The sequence below is a fragment of the Anser brachyrhynchus genome (genome assembly GCF_964034855.1).
Source record: "Anser brachyrhynchus genome assembly, chromosome: 26".
Lineage (NCBI taxonomy): Eukaryota > Metazoa > Chordata > Aves > Anseriformes > Anatidae > Anser > Anser brachyrhynchus.
Window position 1 is genome coordinate 1,050,676 of NC_137719.1, and position 12,166 is coordinate 1,062,841.

At 57.5% G+C, this 12,166-nt stretch overlaps 2 protein-coding genes across 3 annotated transcripts; both read left to right on the plus strand.

The window, feature by feature from the left end:
• Positions 1-373: 373 nt before the first annotated feature.
• Positions 374-6,124, plus strand: ACTG2 (actin gamma 2, smooth muscle). Its single transcript, XM_080568314.1, has 9 exons — positions 374-3,143; positions 3,875-4,046; positions 4,133-4,261; positions 4,343-4,453; positions 4,780-4,864; positions 4,948-5,109; positions 5,192-5,383; positions 5,600-5,781; positions 5,883-6,124. Exons 2-9 carry the CDS (start codon positions 3,921-3,923, stop codon positions 6,024-6,026), a joined length of 1,131 nt encoding a protein of 376 aa, XP_080424440.1. The 5' UTR covers positions 374-3,143; positions 3,875-3,920; the 3' UTR covers positions 6,027-6,124.
• A 490-nt stretch (positions 6,125-6,614) lies between these two features.
• DGUOK (deoxyguanosine kinase) lies at positions 6,615-9,151 on the plus strand. 2 transcript variants are annotated; one of them, XM_080568315.1, is made up of 7 exons: positions 6,615-6,768; positions 6,859-6,968; positions 7,094-7,260; positions 7,600-7,747; positions 7,836-7,951; positions 8,118-8,217; positions 8,392-9,151. In XM_080568315.1, exons 1-7 carry the CDS (start codon positions 6,720-6,722, stop codon positions 8,452-8,454), a joined length of 753 nt encoding a protein of 250 aa, XP_080424441.1. In that variant the 5' UTR covers positions 6,615-6,719; the 3' UTR covers positions 8,455-9,151. The 2 variants fall into 2 exon arrangements, with proteins under 2 accessions (XP_080424441.1, XP_080424442.1); XM_080568316.1 differs by having other exon boundaries at positions 7,094-7,242.
• The last annotated feature ends 3,015 nt before the right edge of the window (positions 9,152-12,166 follow it).

Consider the following 12,166-nt stretch of genomic DNA (forward strand, 5'->3'; position numbering starts at 1 on the left):
GCCTTGACGTAGGGGTATTCATCTCACAGCTGTACATGGAAGGGAGCAGTCCGCTCTCCAGCCTGTCGTCTCCTGAAGCAGTAATTCATTCAATTTCATGGTGCATATCACAATAAATTTGTCTTAAGTCCCTATCCCTGAAGGTCTTGATTTTGAGCTGACCCCAGCATCAACCAGAGAGAGCCAGGGAGAGGAGCTGGTGGCAAATCACTGCTTCCTTTGTAAGCTGTCCGAGTGACCAATAAACCCTGGTGGAGAATTTTTCAAATTCCTTGCAGTGTGGCCCGACACAGGAGCTGCGCTTCTCATGTCAGTGGCTGGCTGCTGCCTCACACCCTGCCATGCTCTCAGAGCTGTTTTGTGTGTTTTTTGTTTTTGTTTTTTTTTAATTGCATTTTTGCACTTAGGGTCACTGAGTCGTCATTTTTTTGCTTCGGAATGAATTCTGAAATCCCGTGTCCCTCCAAGCCATCCCATCTGTCCAGCTATGGCAGGGCTGCTAGTGTTTGAGCAGATGTGACTCTATTGTACCTTAAGATCACTCAAAATGAGGTTGAATTTGGTATGAGCTAAGCCTAAATGAAACCATGATTTGCAGGAATTTTTGTTTTCTGCAACAATGAGGGCTGAATGTTTTGGGGGGCTTACCCGCAGGCAGGGAGCAATGCTTGTCTCAGCCTCGGGCACTGGATCAGACTCAAATCCATGTTAGAGCTCCCATTGCCCCATTGCCGGCTTCTCTATCCTCAGAGCGGCGGCTGGAGTAGTTTAAAGCACAAATGTTACCCATATACGGAGGTGCTGAGGGCCGGCAGTGCGCAGGGAGGTCTGAAATCTCCCGGCCAAGTTCAGTGGCCGGCTTGTGTGCCCCCCCCCCCCCGCTTCCCACGTTCATCGTAGCCAGGCCAGCCTTATGTGCACCGTGGGATGCTTGGCGTTCCTGTGAGCATCCCGGGGCAGCCGGCGTCTCCCCCTGCAGCTGCGGGACAGCCAAACGCCAGCAGGGCTGGCGGCTGGATTGGCTGCGGTGGCCGAATCTTTCCTTTTTAGGCTGTGCGCCTGCTCCAGCTCAGAGCTTTGCCGCAGCAGTACTGGCTTTAAACCCCTTGTGCTGAGGCTTTGGGATGGTTCAGGTCCTGGTATGGGGAGTATTGCAACGTGGAGACAACCTGCATGTCCCTGGGAAAAAGGAGGGATCGAGACAGCCGGGAATTGTCTCCAGCTGTCAGGGGCACAGTGGGGGTTTGTGGCCCCACGGTTTGCACCCCCCACACATGGAAACGGTTTGGTGGCTTTGGGCACAGTCCCCCATTTCCCTATGGTGGGACACAGTCGTGCAACCAGCTCCATGGGGCTGTGGTCCCCCACCTCCACAGGCTGCATGTATGGGCACACTGGGGCCTGGCATCTGTGCTGCCTTCATCCAGGTTTTTTTTTTCCCTCACTCTGCTGTTTGGTTGTGGGTTTTTTTTTTGTGTGTGTGTGGTTTTTTGGTGGTTTTTTTTTTTCCAAAATGTCATATATGGCAACCTTTTGCCTCAGTGACCTCATGCTTGGCAGTAGGCCAGGGGACCCAGGCTAGGATGTGAAGCTGCAGTGGGCTCCCTACTTGAGCTGGGAACACGCAGTGAGAACACTAACAAGTGTACAGCCAGGGTCCAGGGGAAAAATCCAGCCCAAATGAGCTGAGGTTTCCCCCAGTGAAGGGGGATTACCAGGGCAGAGCCACTGATGTGGGACATTGTTAGAGGTGTGGGTGAGGTGGCCGTGCCAGGGAGACACTGCGTCCCCATTCTGGCCCATGCAGTGACAGCTCTGAGGCCAGAGGGACTGTCAGGACTCCTGTGTCCGTTTTGGAAGAGTGACTCCGCAGCTCTTGAGTCCTTATTGCTGCACCAACGCCTCAGCGTTCCTGCCCTGAGCATGGGTTGGGACCTGATGACACAAAGCGGGAGGCAGCACCTGCGTTGACTGCCCTGTGCATCAGTTTCACCATTTCCAACCCCATAACTCTTGGAGGCAGTTCTAGGGCGTCTCCACTGCCTCCTCCCAGCCCCAGGAGCTGGGGGAGAGGCCCCAGCATGGGACTGCTGCCCTTAAAAAGGCACCAGGGAGTTTAGCAAACACTGGTGGGGCGGGGCGGGAGGCAGGGGCTCATTGCCTGCCCCAGGGGCAGCCCCTATGCTGCAAAGGGGCAGGAGATGCAGGGACAGCACCCCCCCACACACCCCACCTCACCCCTAGGGTGGGCTGTGCTCATCCTGCTTCTAAACCCTCCTGGGGTGGGTGTGAGGGCTCAGTACACCAAAGGTGTGGGGCTAGGCTTTGAAGAACAGTGTCAGGCTCAGCGACGAGGGGATTTGTGGCCAGGACGTGCAGTGCCGGAGGAACTTTTTAACTACTGGGACGTGGGCAATGCTACCAGCAAGCTGGTAGATGCTACCCTGAGCATCTTTGGCTTTGCACAGAGCTGAGCCTCCCTCCCCCCAGCCGCTATGGGGCATTGGCACCCCAAAAGCACAAAGATGGGAGCAAAAAAAGAGGGAAAAGTCTCAGGGAGGAACATCTCCCTGGTATGGGATGCTGAGGGTGCAAGGGCCCAAGTCCAGTGCCTCCTTGGAGGCTGCAATACACCAGCCCCATCACCTGGTGTGGTTTTGGTGTCTCAGGCATGCTAAATGCACAGCACAACCCCTCCCCCCCCAGCCACCTCCCTCCCAGGCAGGGTTGGTCCTGCCAGGGTCAGAGAGGGCCAAAGGCCATCAGACGTTGCCCCATGAACTGGAGGTAATTCCATTTCAGTTTTGCTGGAACGTCACTTATAAGGACTTGTGTCTGGCTTGTTTATCAAAGCATAGCATAAAAGGAACAGACTCACCAATGGGTTATTGCCTCCCAAGCATCCCCACATAGATTTTTTTTTTTTTATAATAATTAACTGTGCTGGGTCCTACCATCAGCCCAAGGTCAATTTAATGCAATAAAACACCTTATATGGCCATATGGCTAACACACCATCACTTAGCCTATTTAGGGTCTTTGTTTAGAGAGGATCCGCCTCTGAGGTTTCACGGGCTCGCTGGTATTTATACCAACAGCACATCGGGACTCGGTCCCAGAGGAAAGGAGCTCTTGCGTCCGTGGTGAGTATTGCCCAGAACTGATTTCTCTTTGCTTGCAGGAACAGGAAGGAAAAAAACGCCCTGTTTCCCCCAGGGGCTTTGGGGTGCCCTAGGGCTTCTGGAGTAGCCTCAGCTCAGTTTGCACAGCACAGGGAGGTGCAAAACCCAGCACGACCCCTCTGGCCAGGGTCTTCCGCAGAGCTGAAGAAAGCTGGGCTGCAGCCAAAGTGGGTCATGCATTTCCAGTCATGGAAAATCCCCACTTTTTTTTAATATATTTTTGGGCTATTTGCCTGCTTTCCTCCAGTCTGGAGAGTGCATCCGAACGTTTTTTCCCATTTTTGGGAAAGGCTGCAAGGGGCCCTGCTGCCACTGAGATGGGATCGGCAGCCACTGGACAAGAGGGCATTGCCTGCCTCCCTGCTGCCCGCTCGGGGGGCACTGGCTCGGGACAGTAACACCGGAGCTCCCTGGCAACAAGCCAATGGCATAGAGGCTTTGGAACCAATTTTGGTCATCGGATGGCACAGGAGGAAGAAGTGGCACTGGCGTTGGCCATCGCCCCGCTCTGAGCATCGTGGCCTGTGGAGGGTTTTGCAGAGCCATGCATCCCCACAGCTGAAGCTTCCCCTGCAGCAAAAGGACTCAAACCCTCAAATCATCGAAAGCCCAGCCTAGTAGCACAGCGTAACCCTGTCTCTCCCTCTCCTCACCGCCGCATTTAATGCTTTTTCCCTCCACCCCCACCCCAGCTTTTCCCCCAGGTCCCCCTGAACACCAGCCTCTCCCGGCCCCACCATGTGCGAGGAGGAGACCACTGCTCTGGTCTGTGACAACGGCTCCGGGCTCTGCAAAGCTGGCTTTGCCGGTGATGACGCCCCTCGAGCTGTCTTCCCCTCCATCGTGGGGCGGCCTCGGCACCAGGTGGGTACCTGGGGGTCTCTCAGCTCTGCTCCTTCCTTTAATGGCTTAAATAAGGCTAATGCGGCTGTCTCTCCTGGTGGTGTTAGGGTGTCATGGTAGGCATGGGGCAGAAAGACAGCTACGTGGGTGACGAGGCGCAGAGCAAGAGGGGCATCCTCACGCTCAAGTACCCCATCGAGCATGGCATCATCACCAACTGGGATGACATGGAGAAGGTGAGAACCTCCACGGGACAGGGAGCGGGCAATGGCTCCAGGGTCCATGGGAAGACCCAACTTGTTCTCTGCCTGCCGTAGATCTGGCACCACTCCTTCTACAATGAATTACGTGTGGCCCCCGAGGAGCACCCCACACTGCTGACCGAGGCACCCCTCAACCCCAAGGCCAACCGTGAGAAGATGACCCAGGTATGGCGCTGTGCCTGCCACGGGGCGGCCCCTCCACCCAGCTGCCCCATGAGGGTTTTGGGGCGGGAGTTGCTGAGCATGGGGGGAACCCGTTCAGGGAAGTGACGGGGGGTGACAGGAGCAGGCAGGGGTTAAAGCTTTGTGCTGCAGCAAGGGCAGAGAGCTCCACAGTTAACTCACAGGCCGTGCACAGGCTCAAATGTCCACACTGTGCACTGACCCACGTGTTTTTCAGTGCAGTGCACAGCCTCACGGTTTTTGGTGTAATGCAAGGTGGAAACCCATGTCCCCAGCTAACTCACTGCCTTTTTCACCCTTCCTTGCAGATCATGTTCGAGACCTTTAATGTCCCTGCCATGTATGTTGCCATCCAAGCTGTGCTTTCCCTCTATGCATCTGGCCGCACAACTGGTGAGTACCATGCGTGGTATCTGCCTGCTGGGACAATTTGAGATGCTGTTGAGCCCCATCCCTTGCCACTCTCCCCTTCCCAGGCATCGTCCTTGATTCTGGGGATGGAGTCACCCACAATGTGCCCATCTATGAGGGCTACGCTCTGCCCCATGCCATCATGCGTCTCGACTTGGCTGGCCGTGACCTCACCGACTACCTCATGAAGATCCTCACCGAGAGGGGCTACTCCTTTGTCACCACCGGTATGGGGATGGGGAAGGGGGTGCTGGGGTTGGGGGCCACCACTGAATGTGCACTGAAACCACCTGCCACCGTCTTTTGCAGCCGAGCGGGAAATTGTGCGCGACATCAAGGAAAAGCTCTGCTATGTGGCCCTGGACTTCGAGAATGAAATGGCCACAGCTGCCTCCTCCTCCTCACTGGAGAAGAGCTATGAGCTCCCTGACGGGCAGGTCATCACCATCGGAAACGAGCGCTTCCGCTGCCCTGAGACCCTCTTCCAGCCCTCCTTCATCGGTGAGCCCACCCAGTATTACCCCACCGCAATGGCAAGCAGGTGGTGATTTTCCAGTGGTGCTCCGCAGCAGTGTTTCAGGGTGTCCCTGCAGTGCGTGCACCCCAAATGCACCCAAACTGTGGGATGAACCCACGGGCAGCTCTTCTGGGGAACACTGAGGGGGAGAGGGAGGGAAAGAGGAAGGCTGGAGAGCTGACAGCTACCTTCTTATCCAGGCATGGAGTCCGCTGGCATCCATGAGACCACCTACAACTCCATCATGAAGTGTGACATTGACATCCGCAAGGACCTGTATGCCAACAACGTCCTGTCTGGTGGCACCACCATGTACCCTGGCATCGCTGACCGCATGCAGAAGGAAATCACAGCACTGGCCCCCAGCACCATGAAGATCAAAGTAGGTGGGGGGGAACATTCAACCCCCAACCCTCCCCACTTTGGGGCAGTCTGGAGGGTGCGGTGGACTCCATCCCGCCCTAACGGCCCATGTCTTGCCAGATCATCGCCCCACCGGAGCGGAAGTACTCGGTGTGGATTGGCGGCTCCATCCTGGCGTCCCTCTCCACCTTTCAGCAGATGTGGATCAGCAAACCCGAGTACGACGAGGCCGGGCCCTCCATTGTCCACAGAAAATGCTTTTAAGCACCCCCTGCCCGCTGCCTGGGCTGGGGCGCCCTGCTCCTCCTCTGCCCCCGCTGCTCCTCCCTGCCGCCCACTGCGCAATAAAGCCTTTTCTCCAGGCTCTGCCCCTTTTCTGAGAGATTTTGGGGAGTGTGTTGTGGGGTGGGAGGGATTGGGATGGGAGGCAGGGGTAATGGGAGAGGCGCAGAGAAGCCCCGACCCCCCGTTCCTCTGTTGGTGCCCCCGAACTCATGTTTATGCCCTCAGTCTCTTGGTGGTGCCCTCAACCCTATGGGGTCGCCCCCAACTTGATGTCGATGCCCCCAGCCCTGCGCTGCTGCCCCGAACCCCACGGCGATGCCTCAACCCCCCCCCCCCCCCCCCCCCGGTGGCAGAGCCCTATTGATCCCCCATCGATCCCCTATTGATGCCCTCAGCCCGCGGGGGCGGCCCCGTCTCTCAGGAGGCGCCCCAAACCTGACGCTGGAGCCCCCCGGCCCCGTGGAGGGGCCCCAACCCGCTACCACCGCCCCCAAGCCGGTACCAGCGCCCCCCACCCCCCGCCGCTGCCCCCTCCCCGCCCCGGGGCCGGGGCCGCCCCCTTCCGATCTCCCCCCCCCCCCCGGCGCCGCCGGGCCTTTAGAACGTCCTCGGTGCGTCCCCAGCACGTCATCAGCGGGCGGCCGTGACGGGAGAGGCGGGAGCGGCGGCGGGATGGGGCGGTGCGGGGCCGCGCTGCGCCTGGCGCTGGAGGGGAACATCGGTACCGGGGGGCGGGGGCACGGGGGGGGGGCACCCGCGGCTGGGGGGCGCCTCTCCGTGCGCGCGTGACCGCGCCTCTCCGTCCCCGCAGCCGTGGGCAAGTCCACGTTCCTGCGGCTGCTGGGCAGGGCGTTCCCCGAGTGGCACCTGGTGGCCGAGCCGGTGGCCCAGTGGCAGAAGGTGGCAGCGGGTGCCGAGGAGGTGAGGGGCCCCGCGCCGCGGTGCGGGTCGCGGAGAGGGGGAAGCGGGGGCTGGGGGAGACGGCCCCGCGTGCTGCCGTGGGGTCGTGCCATCGCCTGCCCCCCCCCCCCCCCCGCCTTCGGCAGGCTCCCGGCTTCGGCAACCTCCTGCAGCGGCTGTACCAGGAGCCGTCCCGCTGGTCCTTCACCTTCCAGACCTTCTCCTGCCTGGGCCGGCTGAAGGCGCAGCTGGAGAGGCCGGCGGGGCCAGCGTCACCCGTGCGGGTGTTCGAGAGGTCTGTGTACAGCGACAGGTGCGGCGCCCCACAGCCACCCCTCGCGTCCCTTACGGTGTCCGGTGTGACGGGAGCAGCCCCGCCGTTGCTTCTGTGTTGGCCGTCACAGCCTGGCCGCTGTCCGGCAGTAGCGCTGCTGGGGCTTTGCGTGACACCACGCACCCTTGGGTGCTTCGGGCGATGCCGCACTGATGCTCAGGTGCTTGCTGAATAGAGCCCGTCTCTTCGTGCTACAGCATGGAGATGCTGATGTGTTCGCCATGCTCCTGGGCTCATGGGTTCCACGCTGGCCATCATCGTGCCACGCGTACTGCCTTCCCTGCAGCTTGCCACCCTGTCCTCTCTGTCCCTCCCTAGGTATGTCTTCGCAAAGAATCTCTTTGAGACCGGCCACCTGGACATGCTGGAGTGGGCCATCTACCAGGAGTGGCACTCCTTCCTCCTGCAGGAGCTGGGTGACCGTGCCGCCCTGCATGGCTTTCTCTACCTGCGGGCCACCCCACAGGTGACAGAGCCCTCGGAAGGAGAGGGATACAGGACGTGTTTTCTCTTCGTGGGGTTTTTCAGGTGCCTGAACTGTGTTCGCCTTGCAGAGGTGCCTGGAGCGGCTGTGGCGGAGGGCGAGGGTGGAGGAGCGGGGCGTGCAGCTGCTGTACCTGCAGCAGCTCCACACGCAGCACGAGCGCTGGCTGCTGGAAAGGAGCACCAAGTGAGTCCTGGTGGGGATGGCACAGGGCCGCCGTGACATCCAGCTCCTCCAAACCCATGAATATCGGGGTGTTTGGGGGACTGCGTTGCTCTATCCTCTTGAGGCAATGCCATCGGGCACCCAGCCCTGGATATCCCTTATTTTTGACCTTCTCTATCTTGTACAGGGTGCATTTTGCAGACATGAGGCACATGCCCATCCTGGTGCTGGACGTCGACGGGGACTTTGAGCAGGATGCAGCCATGCAGGACATCCTGATGGCGCAGGTGTGTGGAGTGCATGTTGGGGCTCTTTTGTGGCTGGAGTTGGAGTCAGCATCGTGCTGACCTCCAGGCTTCTTCTGTAGAAGAAGCAAAGCCGGTGACAGACCAGGGATGCTCTGTCTGGTTACCATCACAACGTCCTTTCCCTCTTTTCAACTTTTTTTTTTTTTTTTGCAGGTAGAGTCTTTTGTGAAGTCACTGCAAACCAAAACTGTGCCACCACACCCTGACCCCTGCTGAGCCCCACAGCCCCAGAGCTACCAAACCCTACTGCAAGGACAAGGGAACAAACCTGGGTACTGCTCCGTTTGGGGGCTAGAGGTGTATTTATTCCACCAGTGGCATGGAATGCTTTTAAAAGAGTATTGGGAGGTGCAGTGTGACACACTGGGAGACCCATGCCCTGCTGCACTGCTGTCTCCAACACATCTGTTGCTGCTCAGCAGGGATTCACAGCTGCTCTGCAGCATGGGTTGAACATGCTGGTTTCATTCCAAAGGAAAGAATCTTTGTGCTTTTATATGTGTTTCGGTTACATCAAAACCCTGTTACTTTTTTGTTTGCTTTTCTTTTTTCCCCACATAAATTAAAACCAAAGCTCTTCTGTGCTTTGAACCAGGGAGGGGCATGGGGGTGAACTTGCTCCCTGCACTGGTCTGGAAGTTGAGGCTTGAGCGGGGGTCACCCCCCCTAGTGCCACCCACTGAGGACAAAGTGACCCAGGGAGGGTGTTGGCCCCATCTCTCCCTTTCCTTGCAGCCCCCTTCTGGGGGATGGTGCCAGGATTGCTTTTCTGGGGAAAATGTTTGGAAAGTTGCACGTGGGGGGAGTCTTCAGTCTCTTAAATCCCCTTTCTCCAGGGCCAGGTGAATTTTCCCCCTAAGTGGCTTTTAGGGCCGGGAACAGCTTGTGCATAAATAAATAATAATTAGTCAAAGAGGCGTTGTTTCTCCTATTTTTATTCTTCCTGAGCATTTGTGGCTGATGAGAGTTAGGGACCCCGAATTGCTGATTGGCATGGGGGCAGAAAGTGCCCAGGTGTGTTTCCTGGGGCTGTGCTGGTCTGGGGAGAAAATAGGGATTTGATGCCTTCTTGGTGGATGATGCCCAAGCGGTGGGTGCCCCTTTATGGGGGCCCCTTGGGTTGTGGGGGCCTCTCCCAACACCAATGGGATGCGAGGCCCACTTGAGGGTGGCTGCAGTGGTGTGGGAGACCCTACATAAACAGGGATGGGCTGGGCCTGAGCAAGTGGGATGGGGCACCTGGCCTCACAGTATTTGGGGGGGGGGGAAGGCAGGGTATGGTGGGACAGGAGGTGCAGTGCCAGGACTGGGGAGGCCACAGCAGCCAGGTTGCTAACACCAGGGTTTTCTTGAGCAACCCCACGATAACAGTGGAGCAGGACCCGCACAGACCCCACTACCAACCCTTCAGTAACACCTGAGTGGACACTGATGTGGACCCACACCTGACAACCATTACAGCCAGTACAACCCTGCAGTATCGATCTGGCACAGCCCAGTGGTGGACAACCGTACAATAACAACAGAGTGGCGATGCCAACGTGGACCCAGAGCTGACAACCTTACAAGAATAACCTGGTGCAACCCCACAACTGACAACCCTACAATAGCAACCTGCTGCAGCCCCATGACCGATGACCCTATAAGAACAAACCGGTGCAGCTCCATGGCTGACAACCCTACAATAACCTAGCGCTGACCCACAGCCAACAAGACTGCAGGAACAACTTAGTACTGACTGACAGCTGACAACCCTACAGTAACACCAGAGTGGGGGAAGCTGACACAGACCCACTGTCAACAATACTACAATAACAACCCTCTACAGACCCCCACCAACACCCCCCCCCCCATTCCCATGCATCCCCCACAACACCACCAGTGTGCCCAGCCTCTGGGAGGCCCACCCCCTAGACTCCCAAGGCTTCAAGGGCTGGGTCCCTCCCTCGCCCCCAGCAGAGCCCAGAGTGGGAGCTGCAGAACAAAGGATGCGGCAGCAGCAGTGTACATCTCCTTGCTGCGGGGCCCAACCGGGGCACCTCGCATCCCTTCCCTGGCCCACTCCTCAGCCATGCACTTTGCTCTGCACCAAACCTCCCACTTTTGGGGCACGCTCTGTGCCATCCCCCCCTTTTTTTTTTTTCCAGGTAACACTCAATATACCAAGGGGGGCATGGATGGATGGACATAAAGTTGCTGCTGTGCTGCAGGCTGAGGAAGGCTGAAGTTTTGCAAGGACTGTTGCCGCAAGAAATAAAAAAAAAAAAAATGGGGAGGAGGGATGGAGGAATTGGGAAAAGCTGAGGGTTTGCAGGGGTGCCAGCACCCGGCTTTGCAAAAAGTTTGATGGTGCAGATGCTGGCTGGTTGAAATTGTGGCTTGCTGTCTGGAAATCAAAGTTGGGCCCTTGGCGGGGTCACATCACTCCAGAGCTTCCCCCTGTCCCTGAAGAAGCCACAGCAGTGGGGGTGAAGTGAGGTATCCCCCCCCCCCCCATGCCTCACTGGCTGTGGAGAGGGGTGGGAGATGGGGACAAATCTGACACCAGCGGCTTGGTGTGATGAGAAGATGTGAGGAGCAGGGAAGGAAGCTGCCACTGCTTCACTTGGAGGTGAGTGCTGCCCTGTCCTCCCCACCATGTACATTTGGGGTGATCAGGGGCAATTCATGCTGCCGGTGGGGACTTGTCACTGCGAGAAAGCACAACTGGCAGGGGAGGGCAGGGGAAGAACCTTTCTGGTGCTTTTGTTGTCGTTGTTTTTTAAGGTGTTTGCATACAAGATAATGGTGTTGCCTTAAAGGCAGCTGTGATTGCTTATTCTGCCCCCAAAAATCTCAGCTGGTCCTTGGGGTGTCATCACAGCACCACCACATGGCAGGTGACAGTGGGGGTGTGTCACAAGGCAATGAGAAGTCTCCTGCACTTCAACTTTATTTTTCTTCGAAATTTGCCTCTTCCGTCAAGTATTGGTGTTAAAAGGGCAAAACACTGTGCCACTCCACTCACCCATGTCGTTGGGGGACCTTGTGAGAAGGGGACAGCCCTGTCCCTAAGCCACCCCAACCGGACGAGCATCCCAGGCACCGACTGCTAAGCCAACAAGTTGCGGCAGTTTCTGTATCTGCATACCAGACCAAGATCACAGCACTTTGCTCCCTCATTTCTAGTTTTACTGGTTGGGGTGGGTGCAGTGAGATGATTTATTATACAGCATATATGGTTCTTAACCACAGGGGATGGCAAAGAGTGGCCCTTCCTGGTCCCTTGTGTATGTTTTTGGGGGAGTTCCTTTTTTGGTTATTCAGAGTGGAGTTTTTGCTCCTAGCAAAGCTTTAAGCCAAGAGGTGGGGATGGGGCAGTGCTCCCTGCTTGGCTTTTTAGGTCTCAAAAAGTATTCCTCCTTTGCTTTTCAGGGCCTCACTGCTGCTGCAGGTGGATAAGCAGCTGCCCAAACTGGCAGGATTTTACCCTAAAAATGCAGGCAACATGCCAGCTGAAGTGGCTGAGAGCAGCTGAACTTGAGGACCCCCAAGTCCCGCTCAGACCACTTTCCGTCCCTGCATTGTAAATCAGACCTTTCGCCTCCCAGCAGGAAGGGCTTTGCCCTTATGAAAAAGCCATTAAATAAATCTGTGAGCCTGGACTTTGGGGCTGCCTTTCTCCATCGCTGCAACTTAAAAGGTGGCTTGGGAAGATGCTGCAGGGGCCAGCGGAGGGGCTTCCTCAGGGTCTCCCTGCACCATGGGGCAAGAATTGCTGGTGGGTCCCTGCGCGCCCCAGGCTCGTCCTCATGGCCTCAGGGATGTGCCTCTGTTCCCACGTCCTCCCACCTCTCCCGGGGGTTTGGCGGCACCAGGACCGGTTCTGCCCGTTCCTCCAGCCACGCTGCCTGGTGTTGCCAGCTGGTTGTTGAACCTCCCTGTGCTC